Source organism: Neolamprologus multifasciatus, chromosome 10 (genome assembly GCF_963576455.1).
Source record: "Neolamprologus multifasciatus chromosome 10, fNeoMul1.2, whole genome shotgun sequence".
In the NCBI taxonomy this organism is placed as follows: Eukaryota; Metazoa; Chordata; class Actinopteri; order Cichliformes; family Cichlidae; genus Neolamprologus; species Neolamprologus multifasciatus.
Genome location: NC_140448.1, coordinates 10,876,529 through 10,897,628, shown reverse-complemented (window position 1 = coordinate 10,897,628; position 21,100 = coordinate 10,876,529). Strand labels below are relative to the sequence as shown.

At 42.7% G+C, this 21,100-nt stretch overlaps 1 protein-coding gene and 1 long non-coding RNA gene across 5 annotated transcripts in view; one reads left to right on the top strand and one right to left on the bottom strand.

Annotated features, from left to right (window-relative positions):
- Positions 1-755: 755 nt before the first annotated feature.
- The window catches only part of abr (ABR activator of RhoGEF and GTPase), a 123,858-nt gene continuing 103,513 nt past the window's right edge, over positions 756-21,100 (bottom strand). For all 4 annotated transcript variants that reach the window (XM_085173636.1, XM_085173638.1, XM_085173639.1 and 1 more), the window contains exons 17-23: positions 6,402-6,461; positions 5,881-5,990; positions 5,570-5,709; positions 3,737-3,871; positions 3,476-3,581; positions 3,162-3,315; positions 756-2,116 (exon numbers count right to left, since the gene is read on the bottom strand). In XM_085173636.1, coding sequence (XP_085029762.1) covers positions 2,027-2,116; positions 3,162-3,315; positions 3,476-3,581; positions 3,737-3,871; positions 5,570-5,709; positions 5,881-5,990; positions 6,402-6,461 — 795 coding nt within the window. In that variant the 3' untranslated portion in view covers positions 756-2,026. The remainder of the gene's footprint in view (positions 2,117-3,161; positions 3,316-3,475; positions 3,582-3,736; positions 3,872-5,569; positions 5,710-5,880; positions 5,991-6,401; positions 6,462-21,100) is intronic.
- Positions 10,983-17,322, top strand: LOC146509634 (uncharacterized). Its single transcript, XR_014876281.1, has 2 exons — positions 10,983-16,155; positions 16,302-17,322. It is a non-coding gene; the product is annotated as an uncharacterized LOC146509634 (long non-coding RNA).

Sequence of the window (21,100 nt, the reverse complement as noted above, 5' to 3'; positions counted from 1 at the left end):
AAGCTGGTCACATTAAATGTTGACTTTGAAGCTCATTAGAACAGTACAAACTCTGTTTTCCCCCCCCCCCCCCCCCCTTATTTCCTGTATTTATCTTTGTTTTTTTTAAGGGGTTGCTCATGACCTTTGGACATTACTATAGCTATCAAAAGAACATCCTGGAGTGTCTTCCCTTTTTCTCTCAGCTCATTTCAGCACAGAGTTTTACTGGACCACCAGGGGGAGCCATGTGTACTGATAGAGAACTATTCCTGAGAGTTGAGCGCACTGATGTGGCTGATTCAGGTCAGTGTTACGGTACAGTGATGCAGAATGAAGTCACAGCTCACACAGAGTCTGGGAAAGGCAAGCGTCAGTGTTTTTGTCCCGTGCCTGATATTACCATCATTTTACCATGTGACAGTTTGACATGAAAACATTATGATGCCATATCCAAAAGATAATTTTGAGTTACTGCAGTTGCAGGAAGCTGGTGCTAAAGCAGACCTGTAAGCAGAGACGGACACAAGGTGAGAGTGTTTTGATAAGTTTTATTTTACTAAAAAAAAAATGGGGAGAAAGTTCACATTAACATTTAGCCTTAATATTACAGTATATTGAAATTCTTCTCAAAGGAAGTAAAATACAACATTTTATTTTCTTTTAACCTTATATTAAAAATATCAAATAGTACTCATCTAGCAGTGCTTGCAGTATTTTAAGATATGCTGCAGGCTTGATAGCAGAAAGGTTGGCTTTATACAGAGCACAGAGGGTTTTCTTTTATGCAGTTATGTATTTATTTACCTTTTTTCTTTGCTTTGCAGAGACAGCCTACCTTTTTGTTATCTGGCCTAGTTTGATTGACAAGCTGAACATGCAATGAGGGCAACTACATAAAATCATCCTACAGATTATACCAGTGCAGTAAGACACTTGGAACAGGCTTGCAATGCAACAACAAAAAACCAAACAAACCAAAAAAGCTAAATGTTCCATTCGTTGTGTTCTCTCCAAACAACCGTCATGTCACAGGGTGCCCTCTCTCCTCTACAAAGTGATCTGAAATGAATTCTGGGTGTATTTTCAGTACAGCTTACCAACCATGGACATGGTGAATAAGAAAAGTAGACTAAAAAATAACATCACTACCTGAATAAACTTCAAAAAACACACTCCTTAGAGCATTTCTCTAGTTGCACAGAACTGTACAGGCACACGTATTATATATATTTAAAATAAATAGGGCTAATTTGGCCGAGACTCAGTGAGGAGGGCACTTCTCTCTTGCTTGTCAGTACAGAGAGAAGGAAAAGAAAAATTCCAGCCATTTACTGGGATGGCCGTTTTCTATAATTCTTGTGTTCCCTTAAACACGCAAGTACACACACACGTCATGTACATCCACACTGTCATTCAGACACATTGGCCTCCTCCTACCACACACACACACAGAAAGCCCAGGGAAGGAAACAAAAATCAGGTGCTAAACATGTAAATGCCTTTATTTGTGGAATGCCTCTGACCAAGAAAACAAAAACAGAAAGTAGAGTTTGAGTCGACTGGTTTTTCAAATCATCAAACCAGAACTTGGCAAAGGGATGACAACACCCCACACGCCGAGGCATGATCCTGCGCCACTGCGCCAGGCTGTGGCCTCCAGACCCTTGTCCCCTCCCATTTTCCCCACAGTGGTCCCATAACTCCCTGTCTTCTTGCCAGTGGGAAGCGGCTGGGCTCTACAGGACACGACACATGACTATTAAGACGCCCCGGAAATCTCCTTCATGTGCCCGGCTCCATCTCCTCACAGGACTGGGTGTGGTAGGGTCGGGTGGATGTGGGGTTTAAACGGAAGGGAGATGTGGAAGGGGAGGGCTGGGGGTGGGGGATTGGGGGGCTGTACAGTTGAGACGAGCTGCCTGCTGTGGGCGAGGGAGAGCTGAGGCAGGATTACTGACTGCTGGGGACCAATGTTTGTATGGAGTCTCTCACTCTCTCTCACTCTTTCATCTCCAGGTGAAGCCCTGTGGGAGGTGGCCGGGGATTAAACATCGGTGGAGAAGTAGAGTGTGTTTCGCTTCAGCTCAGCATAGGAGATGGGAGGATGCTGCAGGTAGTAGAGCAGCACCTGGACCTAAGAGAGGAGAAAACAAGGCTGTATGAGTACAGCTTCTGCTGGAACAATTTGCGCTTGGATGAGGGTGAACATGATCATTCTGGATTTTGTGACAGAAACATTACAACCAACATATTATTTTTTTAAAATATGGAAGCAGATATGGCTCATGAGCAGGCTGCTGTGATGTGCTTTGCTTTAAAATATCTCTGAATTTTTACATTTATTTTTACATTTTTACAATTTACAGGGCAGACAACTTGCTGCTGATCTAAAAATGAGTAAGGAAAGGTTGTGGCAGTAAGCCATGGACGGAAAGTCACCTTTGACCATTATTAAAAAGAAAATCAGCATCATAAACATAGATGAATCAATCAATCTAATGTTCTTCCTCTCTCTGCTCCACAAATTCCCCTTAATCTCCGCTTTAATAACCAGTTTTATCATAAGGGCACATGTCTGGTTAATGCTGTCGCAGCTCATCAGGAAAATCACCTCCTAGTGAGAATGTTGCCACTTTGCTAGGTGGAGGGTCTCTAATTAAAAAAACAAAACAAAAAATACAAAGGAATCCATCACTAATTCACCCAGATTATACTTCGATTACATGCAGGATGAAGCACTGGCCTCATCTCTCTAACATGTTGCATTCTTAATGCAGTAAACATTTAGACTTTAAATAAGCCTCGGTGTAAACACTGGGCTTCACTGTAATGGACAGATAGGACCGTGCATGTGCACTCTGCCCCCATTTATGATGATTTACTCTGGATGTTATTTATTCTGCCAAGCGGAGCTATTTGTGAACAGGAAACACATCTCTTTGCAGAGATGAATGGATAGCCTGCAGTCTAAATACAGCTGGGGTGGGTGGGGGTCAGTGACATTGGTCACTGGGTGATGTGGGAGTGAAATTCATCTGCAGATCACAAGCAGCAGCTGTGATACGCACATACGCACCAATTTAACATCGACTACTTGTACCTGCTAGGCCAATCGATTTTTTTTAATCTCAATTAACAAAGTGCAGCTTTGTATTCAACTTTCAAAAACATCCATGCACCTGTGCCATGACGTCATGTGACCAGATGTCAGAGGCGGAGGTGATGTGCTGTCCCTTCGCGCTCTCTGACTCTGAGGGCCTGAGCAGAGTGGGGCCGAACACGGTGGCCAAGTTATGAAGGGACATCTTGTTGATGGGCTCCTTCTCAGCCACCCTGCAGAAACAACAACCAACAGGCACCGTTAGATTCTCTGTGATGAGCTTAGTCTCATGTATAAAAGTGACTGGAACAGGTTAAACATTTTTGTAAGTAAGAAGCGAATAAGTACGATTAAAGAATAACAAAAAGTGTGTGTATTTGCGAGTCTGTGTACCGTTTGAGGTGCTCCAGCAGCGTGAGGAAGGTCATGATGTTGGGGTCAGGCAGCGAGCGCAGGAGGTGCATCATGCAGTTCTCCTTGGCTGCTGGGTCTGAGAGAGCTGTGAGAGAGGGAGGAAGATGTCAGATCCAATTATGGCAAGACGGCTTTCTAACAGTTCTCATCTTCTCCAGTTGGTCAACTGTAACTCACTTTGGCAAAAGTCTAAACACACACACACTTCCTGGAATGAATGTAAGAGCTCAAAAGTCACACCTATGCCCTCCATGAAGGCGGGGTAGAGGCGGTCAGTGAGGAGAGGCTCCGGCAGCTCCCTGAAGTACAGCTTCAGCGTTCCTGCAATGGCGTTGATGTCCATGTCGCTCAGCATCACCAGGATATCTTTGGTATCTGCAAGTCAGACACAAACACTCATCACATTATTCAAGTTTTACACTTGATCTCCGCTTCCTCCGTCTCCAGGACTGAGGCGATCTCTTAACGACCCCGCATGCATTGGTGTTTGACTTTTGTTTGTCACATCAGAGTGGATGCTCAGTCACATCTCAATGAAGTAAAAGCAGCTGTGACCACAAAGACTCTTATGCAACAGGAGACCTTGAACACGATACAGCTGCTGCTCCTCATCTGTCCTGGATTGCCTGACTGTCAGTTTTCACTAATCCCTCATCTAGAGTGCTAAAGCAAAGACCTCGGTTACTAAAAACCCGGCTGCAGAATTTTTTTTACATCTAAAAGCAGCATAAGGTGCTACATTTTTAGGAAATTACTGAGAAAAAATGGGGTATGGTGGGATTGTAATGCGGGGCAGCCGGTTTTGTGTTAAACCTATCGCCTTACTGACTCTCACATGACCCAAGTTCAGGACACATACAATAAAAGACAAATGGTGATTTTTTTTTTTTTGCTGTGTGGATCATTTTATAATGTTTGCCAGTAACATCTGTAACCTGGTTGTTCATACGTGATTCCTGCTCAACAGAGTGAGCGAATTAATCGCTGTGCTGGAAAACAGAGTGAGCCCTGCAGAGTGTCCTCATACAGTCTGTCTGCGGTTTCCTGTCAGTTTCAGCTGTTCGCTGCAGTGAGACCAGTGTTTTTGACAATGTGCAGAGTGCACTGGGCGTCTCACAGATTTTTAACAGCAAAGTGCAAGAACACAGACAGATGACTCATGTATTCTGCTGAAAATCAGTATAAGCCTTCACTGATACTGAACTATTGTTCTTGTGTCTGTATCTGACCAGCTTCAGAGGAATGTTTTTTTCTTTGTTAAGCCACTTCACGCCAATCTGTGAATCACTCAAGCATAAAAAAGGCATCTAACTCAGGGGATGAACCATTGTTGTGTCTACACATAACAGACAACTTAGCAAAGAGTTTTTTATATCTTTGGCTCTTTAGGTACTTTGTTGCTAGCTGCATTTGGAAAAACACAATTTGCCCCCATTTCTTTAGTTAATCCATCTACTGTTCACTGAAGCTTCATCAGAAATGGTCTAAGTAGAAGGATGACTGTTGCTGAGGTATGCCAGATTACACAAGAATTGAACTGAAAGTCAGCAGCAACATCTTTAGGACGATGCAATACTATCAGTCATAGACTGGCCTCCCTAGATTGTGGATCTCGACATTACTGACGCAATGTGGGATCATCTTGTCAGAGAACATCCAAAGAAGAGCTTTGAGTGTCCTTTAAGAAGCCTCTTCCTACTATTCCTGGGACTTCTTAGAGAAATTACAAAAAGGCAGCTTAAAGTAAGAAAGTTCAGGCTCACATGAAGAATAAAGGTGGTCATAACAAATATTAACTTTTAAGTTTCAGAATCGTACAAACTCTGTATTTTGCTGTATCTTTGCCTCTCAATAAATTATTGCTATTTGGAATTTTCCTAGAACAAAAGAAATGAGCTGTGGCTCACGACTTTTGCACTGAAGTGTATAAATCTAAATGTCATTGCACACATTCTGCATCACAGAATGACGTCTACTGCATTGCAAAGAGAAAGAACAATAAACGATATTGTCGTGCAGTAAAGACGATGGGAGGAAGAGTGTGTCACACAGAGACAGTGAATGGAGTCTTACTGGTATCGAATGCTGATTTGAGGGCCTGGATATCAGTGGCCACCCCTGAGATCCTGTAGATTCCCACTTCATCGATCCCCCTCTTCTCCACCTCCTCAATGCACTGACGGACTATGTAAGGCACCTTGGAGCGCTCGCGCCTGTGGACACGCACAGCAGTTATTTTCTGATGACTGAACTGGGCTTGCACATCTTCATCACAGGCGCCATGAAAACAGTTGTTTCTTTTCATGAGACGGAATGTCTCATTCTATCATTTAGACACATGAGCTCTGAGCCCTTTTCAGTCCCAACAACAGGATCAAGCTTACTTTGTAACAACGTTGATTTTGACTCCAAACACGCCACTCTGTTTTTTGGACGGCGTTCTCTTTAAGCTGAGGTCTCGACTTGTAAACTTCATGGAGAATTCCACTTTAATCTGAGGAGGAACAAACAACATTAAGAAGGTAAAATGGAAACTCTGGGATTGTTATGAGTGTTTTTTTATTAATTTTATTTCTATGTCTGGTTTCTGCTATCTTATTACTATCTTTACTATCTTATTACTATATTTATATTTGTATTGTACAGCACTTTGGTCTACCAGGTGTGTTTTTAAAGTGCTATATAAATAAATAAATAAATGATGATGATCTTTAAGCTAATCATTTTAATATATGGAGAAAAAGTAAAAGAAAAGAAAAATTTGTGGAAAAAAGTTTATGGAAAAAAAAATAAATCAAGATTTCCTTTGTATATATTTAGTTATTCTATTCAAAATTCTGTCTGTACAAATCTCCGACCTTGAAGGCTTTATTTACTGGACTAGTCCAAGCTCTCAGATACTTACCCCATTCATCTCTATGACATCCATGTGCCAGTTCTTGGACTGCACAGTCTGAGGATCCAGCTGAAAGACACAACACAAACAGAAACATGGTTGTTAACATTTTTGAGAAGCCTAAATAAGGACGTGACTAAATTCATACTGGGATTTTCCCAGGAACAGAAAAATTGCTTAATCACATCATCAGTGAGCCGTCGCTCCCTTTGACAACTCGACATTTCTCAATACAACACACAGAGAGGAAGAAAAAAAAAAAGCCTGGCAACACTACCTGTACATTTCCTCGAAACCTGCTCACTTAATTCCAGCGTACCCACGGTGGGTGTTGTGACCAAACCGGACTTTGCCACCAGGGAAATTCTTTTCCCACATAAATCCTCAGGAATGTTTGTACTTGTAGTACGGAAATAGTCTGCTTTTATGCTTTTGTCTGTCTCTAAATAAAACCTGAGAAAGCCTTAAATTTCCATTCTAAGACAGAAAGTGGTGAAGTAAAAGTAACCGTCCTCGTGTGTTTGACAGAGAAATGCCGATCTAACCTCTTTACATTTCACTAAAGAAGAATCCCAGTGATGCACGCAGTAAGACATTCAAGTATGATCTGACACCTTTGGGTTTTTGTAGCTACAGAGAATTAAAACATAATTAAAACAACTGAAAAATATCTCCAAAATTATAACCACATGGACCTCAACGTTCGGTTTTATTGGAGGATAAAATAAGGAAACTGGAGACATGACTGCACTACCCGAAGCCCAGGCAAAGTAATGCTTGTAACCCCGGGCTCTAACGTAGATGCTGGACAATAAACTGAAGGCAGTAAGTTTATTGTCCCACAACTTTTTTGCTTCTGCTGCTCTTGTACGCGTTCAGCAGTCTCTCAGGCGTCGAACGAGGGCTCCAGATTGACTGAGACACTTCTCCTCGTTCACCGCACATATTCTCAAAGCGTGGCTCTCACGTCTCTCAGTGAGACAGCACAGACAGCTTGTTGTTGTTTTAAGTCTCCTGGAGTCTGCGCCCGCTGTGCGAGGCCACAACAGCTAATGCCTTTTTTATAGTTTCAGCATCTGCACTACTCAGTTATGTCATCGCAACCCTGCACAGCGATGTGCTCAACGTAGAGGAAAATTACTCTTGCTGGGTGAGCGCAGGGGTAGCACGCTCCTCTTATTGTCGGCATTAAAAGTTTTTAGTGAGTGTATTTCATTACCTCGTAAAAAGGCCATTTGGCACCGGTTTCACGCATTCCTATTATCGCTAAAGCCTGTTTTCCCAGCAGTGTTTGGGCTTCAGACGAGGGACAGGTAATCACTGCAATCGGTGCTTTACACAGCAACTGCCGAGAAGGGAACCGGGCAAAGATCCAAGGCTCACTGATGACGCCTCTTTAAGCCCCCCTGAAGTAAACTAATTGAAAAAAATAAAAATAAATATCCTACCCATTTCCTCCTTATTACTCTGCTCATTTCTAAAAATCCTGATTAAAAATGAATGTACTCAAATAGGGTTGTAAAAACAAAGAGGGTCCATTACAGCCATTTGTATACTCAGTGACCCTGTCCAAGCCTGAATCCACAACTGGGCCGTTTATTAAAAAATAGCTGAGAGGAACTTGCTCCCCCACTCGCCTGCTTCCCTGAGAAATGAGTTTGAGAGGAGGCCTGCATGAAGCAAGCTTTCATTTACTTTATAGTATTTCATTCAGAATAAAGCACAAAATGTCAGCAGGAGGGATGGCACTGCAAGACGCGGTTTGTGACTTTGCGGAGGATGAGTTCAGTCAGCTGGTCTAACAGCAGAGGGAGGATTTAAGGTTTTATTCCGAGTGACAGCTCGCAGTCAGGGAACCTTCAGGAAGATGGCAGGAGGTAACAGAGCTGAGACTTGATATGAGAGACGTAAAGACTAAAAAAAGAAGTTTGCTCCCATATAAAAGAACCCAGCTTTTATATGGGAGCAAGTGTGCGCACCGAGTATGAGGTACAGCCAGTTTACTTCCATCCGGCCGTATATGTGCACATCCCACTAACCTTGTACTCTGTGTGCTTAAACACACTAACCCTCATTTATCTGCTCTCCTGCATGTTTGAGGGTATTGAAATGAACATAACAGGAAGCATGTGGCCGCCGTGTGATTTGGTCAATTTGCAGAAACCTACAGAAAAGTCACGGTTGATTTGAGTATCCTTTTTCCTGCATGTTGCTGGACTCTAGGTCAGTCATGCAGAATACAGGCTTTGGTATCATGACTAAGAGTCTCCAAATAAAGAAGCAGGCAGACATGAGCCGGGACGTACATGCAGTTTGAACAGAGTACAGGCTGTGCTCTACTCAGACTGATCTGCAAGATCAAAGCTGATAAGTCATTCTTTTGTGCTACTAAATGGTTTCTTTTACACCGACAGGGCAGAATGTGGTTATCAGTCACACAGTATTACTCAGACTTGTACTCTGGATTTCATTTTACATTTCAAGAAAAAAAAAAATCTTGTTCCCGCCCAGTTTTGAACCGGGGGACCTTTGCATGTTAGGCAAACGTGATAATGACTACACTACGGGAACTAACTGAGAGCCCTCCCCCCTCCCCTCTGGAAATATAATCCCGCCCTCCACCCTGCTGTGGATCTGAGACTGACAGCAACAACACAGGGGGCAATCAAGGGTCTGCATCCCCTCTGGAGCTGCACAAGCCTCAACACATGCAGCGCTACAAAGAATCTTGATGCATCGGTGTACATCATGCACAATGCTCCCCGTGCACAGGGATCCCTCTTTCCTGTCCACAGGAACACTATACATGAAAGCATTTTCATCTGACAAGCGTGACCGATGCGGGTCTGTGAAAGGACAGTTGTTTGCAAAACTACGTTTCAGTTAAGTGCAAAAAGAAAATCTTGCTCAGACGTGCAAATCTGTCACCAATATGAACATTTAGTATCACATGCTGCTCAGATTTAGTACAACTAAAGAGTGGTGTTTGGACACTTGTTTGTTTTGTGTAATTATAAATTTATGTAAAAGCAAGAGCTGAATAATGCAGACCAAAGAGAAGAAAAACAGCAGCAGACGCATGAACCAAACAGTCAGGTACAAAGTGATGTGTAAAGCCAAACTAATGAAATCTCTATAGACTTAATTATCTTATTGTTGCTGTGCTTGGAGAGGTAATGCGTGCTGGCGACAACACCGCAAAAAGCATAACTTGATCTTTTGATATGCTAAATTAATGAATCGCTGTTTAATTTGTCTTTTGTGTTTCATCACACTTTTTCACCACTGCTTCTCTGCCTGATTAAATATTCATTCAGCTGCAGAAAGCTTTTTATTAGTCCTTTAATTAGAACGTGGTGCTAACTGCGCGGCTCCTTGGATTTAGCAGGATTACAGGAACCGTGTGCACAGTGACTGAACCTTTATTTCATTTTTTTTTTCCTTTTTAATTTCCAGCTAACACATCCTGCAGCAGCAAAGTTGCTCCTGCTCCATAAGCAACAGGACTATTTTTGGATTCATGAACCATAATGTTTATATGACTCTTTACTCAACAGCTGCTGATGTCAACGAGGCCATGGGAGGTCTTTGACTCAGTTGCCATGTTGCCTTCTGCCATCTCTTCCTAGTTTGGGCCAATCGGCAGGGATTTTCAACTGAATGAGAGTTGTGATTTGCAGACTAGTCTTTTATCTCTGCCAGCAGTGTGTGATTCTCATCCAGCGCCTGTAAGCAGCGACACACAGATGAGTACTACACTTACGCAACACCATCCTTGCCTGCAGCAGAGCGGAGCACTGATACTGAAACGCAGAAAAACAAAAAGGGGTGGACTATTCCTTTAATATTCAAAGTCAAAAACAAACACCTCCTTTATTTTCCTTAAAATACCCTTATGATCTGTTTTTTATGATTTCTTCATTGTGCTGCAGCATGAACGTGCTCAGGAAAAGACTGAAATCTCTTCAAATTCACGTGATTTCAGGAACTAACTTTGTTATTGACCAGTGTCATCTCTCGTTTCCACATGGAGGAGAGACACAGTCAAAGACTACTTTGTTTCATTTACTTTGACATTTTATCATTTAAATGCACTATTCCCACCGTCCAAAGTCTGTAAACTGTAGCCACGGCAACTAACCTCCTAGCTAATGTGAAAAAAAGAACTGGAGTAAGATTCAACTGAGCAACTATGCGAGTTTGTTTTCCTGAATATTTAGTAACTTTTCATCGCATTACTTTTGCTGCTCAGGCTCACAGCATGTGCTTTATGTTTACCAGCAGTGACAAATACACTTTTAGTGACCATATCTTTATAGATACCTGCATGCAAGGGGCAAAAATAAAGTGCACAACACGTGATTAATAGCACATCCCCAAAATCTCAGTCCGTAATTAGATTATTAATGCCTTTGTGTCACTGTAAGGAGATTAAAGGCTATTTGCATGCTGCCTGCTGCACAGCCAGAAGCAAGGGGGTCACTGTGGGCATCAACCTGAGAATGCTTTACTGACCTGCCACTCCCCTCCTGGAGCCCATTAACCAATCACAGATCTTGCACACGGGGGGGGGGGGGGGGGGGGGGGGGGGGATGAATTGGGGCCAATAAAGGGCCATGCCCTCCGGTGGAGACAGGAGGAGATTTATGTGGCCTATATAAAAAGGCCATTAGGGGAGTAGATGGCATTTTAGGTACACAGAAAGGATGAAACGCTAATATCTTGTCTGCACTAATCAACATACTAAAATGGAGAGTATAATTTCCATAGGGGAGCTGAAATGCTGCAAGGGTAAGAGGTAGGATGAGCGAGTGGGAGGGAAGATGATAATGGTCGGATGCGATTCTCCTCGATGGCTTAGTCTGCATTGTTCTCTGCACTAAGCTGGCTAAAAGTCCACAAAAAGGAGGGGAAAACAGAACACAACACAAAAGCTATAACCCCACATCCCAGCATCAAGGCTATTTGCTCCTTGGTTGCGACACATCAAATATATTGTGTCTAGTTCTACAGCAATTAGCGTTTTCCAGCCAGCTTCCCATCTCATCACACTGTGTCTTAATTAGGCGCTGCTTCGGGCTCACGTAGGGAGCACAATTCCCTGGTGTACTTCCGTGCCCTCACCTATCCTTTTCATTCCTCTAAACACCCAGTAAATAACATGATGCATGCCACAGATGCACAGACAGAAACAAGTAGCAATATGCCCTAAAGTCTGCTTTCCCTGGCCCCAACAATTATGATTCAAATTTCTAAACGCATATCTGCATGATTTAATTTTAAAAGCATGCACAACAGAGTATTTCAGTTGCACACACACACTGCTTAACCAAAAACTACGAATGAAGCCTTTACAGAAAACAGAACTATTCAAAAAATCCATGCGTGCCTCCGCTGTGTTATGGTTTTAGATTATATCAGTGGATAGTTAAACATCATCGAGAGCAATCACCAGCATGTTGCAATGAAACACATGACCGAGGGAAAGAAAGGGGGGGGACTGTAGAAAGACTGATAGGATCAAAAGGCAACCAAGATTAGAAAAATGACAACACACAAAAAAAGAAAGAACAAGTGACAAGAATTAAAGGATGAACCTTACAGAGCAGATGGGTGAACAGGGATTTCGGCACGGTGTGAGTGCAGGGTGGCAAGATACCAAAAAGACTTATTGCCAAAGCTGAGAAATTTGGACAGCAGCGAGACAAAGGGACTTCCTCCTCTAGTGCCTTGACATTAACACGGTGGTACCTGTGTACAGAGAAATAATGTATGTAATCACTGTTTTATTCCGCTCAGAATAAAAGAGTGGTCAGCTTTCCTCAGGCTCGTGCTGAATAATGGAAAACATGGAAGCAAAGGTCAGCCTAAATCTGACTCTTTGTTACGAACACAGTTACTATGCACACAAATTACAGCTCAAAACGCTGTTGATGCTGAAGAAGAGGAGGGCTGTGCAAGAACGTGGTCACCCCCTCCAGATAAATAAATACCTAAAAATTCCTCTGCATTACTCCGTTTCAGCTGTGTGTGCAGAGGTGTGCACTGAATCACAGAACCTTTGCTGCTCAGCCAAATGAGTCACAAACCAGAAACTGCATTTAAACTACGTCGCAACACCACGAAAGGCCAGTTGCAGACACTACAAAGAAAGGGATAATAACTGGCTGCATACCAAAACGACATCACGCAAACATTCCAGATGTGTGTCTCAGAGACAATATGGAGTAATATGACACTTAATAAACAGAAGAAGAAAAAATCGTTGCTTTTAAATGCCAAAGAGGCGTCATTATCACAACTGAACAGCAGAGGGAGACATTCTGATCGTCAAACAACATGATATAGCTGCTTTTTAGTCATCACTAGTAGCTTCTTTTTTTTTTTTTTAAAGGAGAAAAAAAGGCTTGTGGATATGAAGACTGATGGAGGGGAGAGGGCAGGGAGCAGGAAATTATTATTTCATATTATTAAACAGAGTGCTTTTAGAGCGATCGTGAATTCCTATCTTAATTAAATCGTCGCACAGTCCCGTTTCATGTCGGTTCCATTTTTTCAAATATTAACATCTTCTCACAAGTTATTCACAAGTGAGTGTAACCGATCCTGCATCAAACTCCAGTGCAATTCAGGATTAATCAAGAATATTCAATACTTTTTAAAGCTCAAATATTAAAGTTAGTAATAGAGATGCAGATTCTACCAGGATAAAAAAGGGAAATAAACCCATATCCTTATTTCTGGGTCACATTTTAGCCATCACTGTCATCACTAGCTACATTCAGTCATCTGACCTTTCAGAATAGAACAATAGTCAACTCAGAAATAAAGACACCCATTAAGAGAGCACAAGGACACAGAAAGGGATGAACTGAGGATAAAAGAGAGGGAGAACCAACAGATGGAAGTGACACAGTGATAAATAGAGGATGAAAAAAAGATTAAAGAGCAAAACCACAGCTTGTGTGTGTGTGTGTACATATGTTAACCAGAAACCTTTTGTCTGAGCAGCTTGCTGCGGACGCGGCCCCATAGCTTGGCCCCAGTGTTGCTGTGCCTCTTGTGCACAGGGGTCTGTGGCTGGCTGGACAGATTGTGCTGATTCTGATCCACGCAGCAGTGCTGCTCCAGACGCTCACACACCGAGTTCAAGTTTACATCCGATACCAAGATCTCCGTCATGCCAAAGCCTGTGAATTCCTCTCCCACCGAAACACAGGTGGAGGAAGAACACCGCGGACGATGAAGAGGATGGGAGCACGGATCCCCACGGAAGCTCTTAGTGATCAGTGAGTCGCTTCAGCAATCAAGTTTCAGAAAAAGACTCTGAAATTCACTTCAAAAGAGGAATGAGTGATGAGGAGGAGGAGAAGAAGTAGAGAACGATGCTGCCATGGTGTCCTTGATAAGCCTGATAGTAGGTCCACGCTGATGCCCCTCTCTGTGAGTTCGCTCCACAGTCAGCTGCCAGCATCTCCTCAGTGTGCGATCTGACTTCCACAACAGCAAGCACACATACAGAGCGACTGAGCGAGAGAGAAAGAGAGAGAGCGCGAGAAGAGGGAGGGAGAGGGGGGGGTGAATGGGCTCCCGCTGTCAGTGAGCAGCTCTGCTTCTCCAGATGTTGATGGACACACCTCCAAAGAGAGAGAAGGGAGGGGAGGAGGGCACAATAAACAGTCAATGAGAAATGAGGGGGGAGAGAGGGTGAGAGAGAGAGAGAGAGAAGGAGCAAAGGCTAAATGCTGGACTCTGTTTTGTTCAGTGCTTTGACCCCTTGTCAACCTTTCCCAGAGTCGGCCAGCATGCTCAGGAAGTGAGTAAACAAAGAACTGTGACGATGAGAAAGAGACAGTGAGAGCATGAAACACAGACAAGTAATACCTGTGTCGCCAAAAACATGACTTGAAACACAGAGGCAGACCTCTAAGAAGCTCTAAAGGCTCCTATGTTGTCGTATCCTTTTAAAATCTGACAAGAAATATCTTTCCTCTCTCCCCCTCTTCTCTGTGCCTCCCTCTGCAGATGACTTCTCCTCCCGCATTCTTACAGTTCTCCGATTTCCACCGTCTACTCTCTGCAAATGCGTGCGCAATTTTTCCACTACAATGCTCGACACTTTTCACCGTGCCTGTATGCTAACATTGGAAAGTCACTCAAAGACATCCACACGCACGCTCACACCCCGGGAGACACGGCCAGCGAATCTCCATGTTTATTCAACAGGACAGCCAGAGCTGGCTGCTCTTAAGAGAAGGATTCCTCTGTATAATGGATCGATATGGGGCAAGGGAGGATGTGTATGCCTGTCAAACTCCATCTCCATCCACCGTGTCCCATCCCATTTGAATTAGAGAGGGGGGGTTGTGCTGGTGGAAAAGGTTACAGACATGAGGCTGCATTTTAAAACCCCCAGACTGGTAAGATGCACCGTCTACTGGGCTGAAATGTCTTTGTGATTCAGAGACAGTATCTGCGAGGAAATAATTATAATTTAGTTACCTTCTGCTAAAGCGGTTTTTCGCCACAGTTTTTAGCAACAAATTGGACTCATCCCATCATCACAAGGCGTCTCAGCTAACAGCAGACAGCCTGATACCATACTGTAAAAACATGTGGGTTAGAATGTGTTCTGTGGTGATGATAAAACACTAAAGTGGGAGCAGGACGGCCAGCATGTCTCGCTTTGTGACCGAAAGTGTAGTACAGAGGGGGTGGTGGTGGAGGAGACCTCCGTCAACCCTCGCCACAGACTATTTTTAACTCTCAGAATTCGTAACTATGAAGCATACACACTCTATGCGTCATATCGTGGAAGGAATGTCTGGGAAAACCATGTTTTTAAAATGGGAGGGGAAAAAAACCCCACAGGGCGACAGGAAATCTTTTTGGGCAACGCACTGAAAGAATCGTACATTGAACTGTAGCTTGTTTGATTGATTTCTGCTTTCACAGCATCCAGAAGAGAAAATAAAGACTAAAACAAGCAGAAAAATAAACTACAATCAGCAAGTGTCATCATATGTGATGGGAGCTTTAAAATTAGTACAAGCAGCAGAGGCCAAGATACCCTGAGTGTCTGCAGTCTAGTCCTAAAATGATTTCACATCATCATTGAAACAATTCTAAATCTTTCATTAGAACCTCGTGGCTCGAATTCTTACTACTTTCAGATCATACACCTGCAGTCTGGTTCATGGGGAAAGCTTCAAGTTTCAAGCTCAAGCCAAGAAAGCTTTTCACACTTTGGAAAATCCCCCCAGAGCTGCTTTCACAGGCCGAGCAGCAGCAATCTTCGCTCGCAAGATCAGTCAAGTGCGTCTTTAGTCGTCCAACTTCAGTACAGGATGAGACAAAAAAACGAATTCCTCTCATTTCCAATTGAAACCCAACATCATCATCATTTATTTATATAGCACTTTAAAAACACACCTGGTAGACCAAAGTGCTGCACAATACTAATATGCACATAGTAATAAAACCAGACATAGCAATAAAAAAAAAAAAAAAAGTCAGTTACCCACAGAGTTAAAAGCCATGTAGCCTGTCTAACATGGAGAGGAAGGTTATTCCAAAGCATCGGCGCTGCAACAGAGAACGCTCGGTCTCCTCTAAGTTTCAGCCGTGACTTTGGGACCGAAAGCAGCAACTGCTCAGCTGACCGAAGAGAACGAGTGGGGACGTGGGGCTTCAACAAGTCAGACAAATAAACAGTTGCCAGACCATTTAGAGATTTAAAAACCAATAAAAGGATTTAAAACGGGTCCTAAATTCAATTGGAAGCCAGTGTAGAGAGGCCAAAATCAGAGTGATGTGATCAAATTTCCTTCTGCCAGTTAAAAATCATGCCGCAGCGTTTTGCACTAATTGCAAGCGTGACAAAGTGCCCTGCCCAACCCCTATTAAAAGAGAATTGCAATAATCTAAACGTGAGGTAATAAAGGCATGAATAACACCTTTGCTTAACTTTCGTTAAATGTCTGAGGTGATAAAATGCTGATTTTACCACCCCGTTTACGTGGTCATCAAAGATAAGTGCAGAATCAATTTTAACTCAGAGATTTGTGATCGAACTCTTTAGTTGGGAAGTCAAAGCTGCAAGAGCAACATCTGGAGTATAAGAAAAACGATTTGGGCCAAATAAAATCGCTTCTGTCTTCCGATCATTAAAATTTAAAACTTTTTTGCCATCCATGCTTTGACATCAGTAAAGCAGTCAAGCAGAGGTCGAGTTGGGAGACTATCAGAATTACTAAAAGGTAAATAGAGCTGGCAGTCATCTGCATATAGATGGAATGGCACTTTATGTTTTCGGAAAATCGCGCCAAGAGGCAAAAGGTACAGTGAAAACAATAACGGCCCAAGAATAGATCCCTGTGGCACACCCCAAAGCAGAGGGGCCACAGAGGATGAAGCCGACCCCAACTTAACACAAAAGGTCCTATTTAAGAGATAGGACTTTAACCACACAAGAGCCGAACCAGAAATTCCCACACAGTGCTGTAAGCGGGAGATCAGCAAATCGTGATCCACTGTGTCAAATGCAGCGCTCATGTCCAACAAGACCAGCACTGCATATTTACCACGGTCTGTCGCTATCAGGATGTCATTCATAACTTTTACGAGGGCTGTCTCCGTACTGTGAAATGGCTTGAAGCCGGACTGAAAGATTTCTGACAATTTAGAGTCATTCAAGTAGTCCATCAACTGAGTATAAACAATCCTTTCCAGAATCTTACTAAGACAGGGAAGCTTAGAGATGGGTCTAAAATTTGATATGACTGAACTGTCTAAGCCCGGTTTCTTAATTAAAGGATGTATGACTGCATGCTTAAATTCCCTAGGTACTTGACCAGACAAAAGACTAGTATTAATAATGTTCAGAATGTGTGGTCCGATGATAGGAAATACCTTTTTAAGAAAATGGGGAGGAACATGAGGACACCTGATTGCTTATTTTTACTGGCTTACAGTCACAAAACATGAAGCATTAACAATAAAAGCAAACAGATGTTCATAAATGAAGCCTGCTGCAAACTGTGTTATTGAGAAGGTTCATGTTGTCCGATCTCAGATTCCAGATCTCATTCAAGCTTAAAAATAACCGAATGTGAGGAAAAGTTAGTTTTAATCCATGATTAAAATTTTGCTTTAGTTTTGTTTTTCGTTTTGTTTGTTTGTTTTTTTTGGGGGGGGGGGAGAGAGCAGATTAATGGTCTATTAATGGTCTGTGTCCATGTCTGCAGAGTATAATCACAGTAAGAGAGGGGCAGCCAATTAGAAGGAAGCTGGCTTTCAGGGAGGGGCTCTTAAAGAGACAGGAGCTAAAACTATTTAGCTCCTACAGCGATCACAGTTTAATGATAAATAATATGGTGACAGGCTCAAATAAGCCTTATTTTCTTTCTTGGTACCATACAACTACAGTTTATGGCTGCAAGCAAAATTTAGCTTCATGTGTTGTGATATTAATTAGTGTGATCATCATCCAGCTTGTAGCTGTCACTTAGACGATGCTGTTCAGGAAACGTTTCACACTTTATGGATAGCGCTATCTGCTTTCCAGTCATGTCTCATCTTCACTTTGCAAATTTTTGACCTTTGGCTTCTCTTTGAAGTGTCAAAAAGCCCCAAAGTCAAAAGATACTGACAGCAGAGGAGTAGAGTAACAGCAGGTGTTCATCACCCATCACGTCAAATACATTCATGCAGCGAGCTCACACGCGCACACAGAGTTGCCAGTGTTGCACTCTCTCTTGTGTTGGCTCATAAGTTATTTATGGCTGCACACTATATGCCGACATGTTAGCACAGAATACCTGTGGGTTTACACAACTCAGCACACATCAAAAACTCCAAGCAGTTCTGCACACAGACCTCCTCCATTCCCTCCAAAACTCAAACCGACTCCATACGTGGCATTTAAATGCAAAAATAATAACAGGCTGTCGATGTACCAGAATAATATTTTTCTCAATCATGTCAAAAGCAAAACTATTTGTTTCTGTGGTTTTATTGCTCGGTTTTGCTGTGCGTAAGAACAGTGGAATAATGGCTCCCAATTTTCCTTAAAAAACACACACACACACACACAAAAAAACAGGACCTTGCATAGATAGATACGTACTGTAGAGATAAATTAACTGTATGAGATGATGAATTGTGTGGGGCTTTGAGCTTAGGAAACATGGGAATGATAAAAAGACGAAAGATGCATGCAGGGGAGGAGGAGGAGGAGGAGGGCGCCCAACGGGGAGATAAGATTAAGAATTCTTGTGAGAAGAGTAGAAAATGTAAAAGTACATGAAAGAAAAGACATGAGTAATGAGCAAAGGTCTCAATGCTAAAATAAATGTGTTTTTTATGTGAGGTGACTGTGGGGGATATGTTTGCCTTCTTTTACTCTCTCCGTCCATCTAACACCCACAAATTGTTGTTTTTATGATTTAACTGAGATATATAATAACACTGCTGGCACTCAGTCAGAGGTTCAGCACACACTTTTATTTAAAATGATCTTAATTTAATACCATTTGGCTACCACATGAAAAGGTGAAAAAGCAGAAGGTTGAGTCCCGAGTGCTTGTGCTCTGACATCATGGCCAGCCCTGGCTCTTAATTATAGATGCGCCGGGTGGCACAGCCCCTCGTAAAGCTGCTCCACATGAGCAGACGAGGGAGGGGGGCTGCTGAACGAGGCCCTCGTTTACGAACTCCACCTAGTTGTGTAGTTGCTGCCTGACAAGCACTGCGATTCTGTTGACTGTGCGATTCTAGGGCCTCTAGTGCTGCGGCCTTCAGCAAACCTCTGCCAATCACACACACCTTCAGGAGCCAGAGACAAATTAATGATCAATCGCAGGGCTGAGCCGCTCTGACATGAATATGGAGCAGCTTTGAATCCATGCCTGCCTAATGAACGCGGGGCGGTCAGTCTGTCAGTCTGCTGTTTTAGCGGGTTTAGTGTGTGCTGTGTGTAATAAGCTCCTGCTGAAGTCTACAAAACAGCTACAGCTGCTGCAACAATCTACCTTTAAATTCCAGCAGGAGCTCCTTCTGAAGAAAAATCACTATTTTCTATTGGAGATGTGGAGCAGTTTGCTTTTGGCTTTAAAGTGAATAAGAAGACCTGGCTGAGCTGGCTGCCAAAAGCTACTACAGGGGTCTGGGTGTAGTCTACCCTAGACACCCCAAAAACCACCTCCTGCCCTCTGTTTATACTTTAAACTATCCTATTAAATAAAGTAAAAAAAAAAAAAAAAGACAAAAAGAAGGTTTCACTTTCATGTATGAACAGTAACTAAAGCAGGAGAAAATTACCTTAGCTTCCAATAAACACTAAAAGTAGGGGAGTTATACATAAATAATTAATTACCAAATAAGAAGCTCAAATCTCTTCCAATGTCAGTCGACCCTTTTAATAAAAACCTGGGGAATTTTGCTACACAGCTGTACAGCTAACAGAGATTTGGACTTACAGTTAAAGCTGTATTGTATTTTTTAACATTTTCAAAGGTTTAGTGGAGTTCGTATTTTCATTAATTTCATGTTTTTTTGGTAAGGTTTTTTTTAGGACATTCACTATTTTAGTGCTTTCACAAAAACAAAAACAAACCCTTCACCAAAGTGCAGGCAGGCCATTAACCTTTATAGTTTTCTATTTTGGCTGTCACGATGGGGACACACACACACGGGTTTGTTGTTTGTTCCAGCCTGCAAACACAGCAAGAGCAGGTTACACAGGAAGCTGGCATCTGAGAATGTGCGTATGTGTACATCCATATTTTGGCCACACCTCGGTTGATCCCCAAAGCAGCTGACAGTGGAACAAAGGTGATTGTTGGGGAATATCAATCACGTGCATCTTTCTTAGGCCAGCGACCGGCTGACATCAGTGGCCGGGTGGCTGCGATAGCTAGAAACCACACTGCGAGCGGATAATTCAATCAGGGTTAATTCGATGGGTCTGCAAGTATGTTTACAGGATGATCCGCTCCACCTCTTTGATCTCTCCTGCTCTCTTATGGAGGAAGAAGGGGAAATGGGGTAAAAAAAAAAAAAAAAAGGTTTGTGTGTGTGTGATGGGGGCTTTCGAGGGTAAGAGTGAGAGTGCTAAGATGAGAGTGCAAAGGCGGGAGGAGGTTTGGCTCGGTGGGAAATCACAGCCTTAGGGTGCACTGCAGATTATTCCTGCATCTCTTTCATCTGAGCCATTGGGGGCATCCTCCGATTAACCACTCCATCACTTATTAAGCACTTTGGAACAAAAGTGGTGAAGGAGACAGAGGAGGGAAGGAAAAGGAGCAAAGAAAAGGCTTAGCTTGAATCTGTGTGTGTGTCTTTGGGCGTGGCTGAAGAGAGGTAAAGCGTGTTTTTGTGCTCTTTCAGAGTCAGCATATTCATGGTGTACATATTAATAGATTGTGGTACATCTAGCAGAAGAGTACTGTGAAGTGTGATCAGTACACGTAGATGCACAACGGTAAGGACACAGAAACAAAGTGAAGGAGAGGAAGGAAAAGAGGTTGAGAGGAAGGGTGATGCAAGAACAAATGGTGAAGCAGTAATGCTGCACTCTGCATCACAAACCTCCGACTAAACAATGAGATCACACCCTGTATACACGCAGTTCTTCATGTAATCATATATATATATAATTATATATATAATTTCTCTCTGTTTAATGCTTGTCTCTTTATTTATCCTAA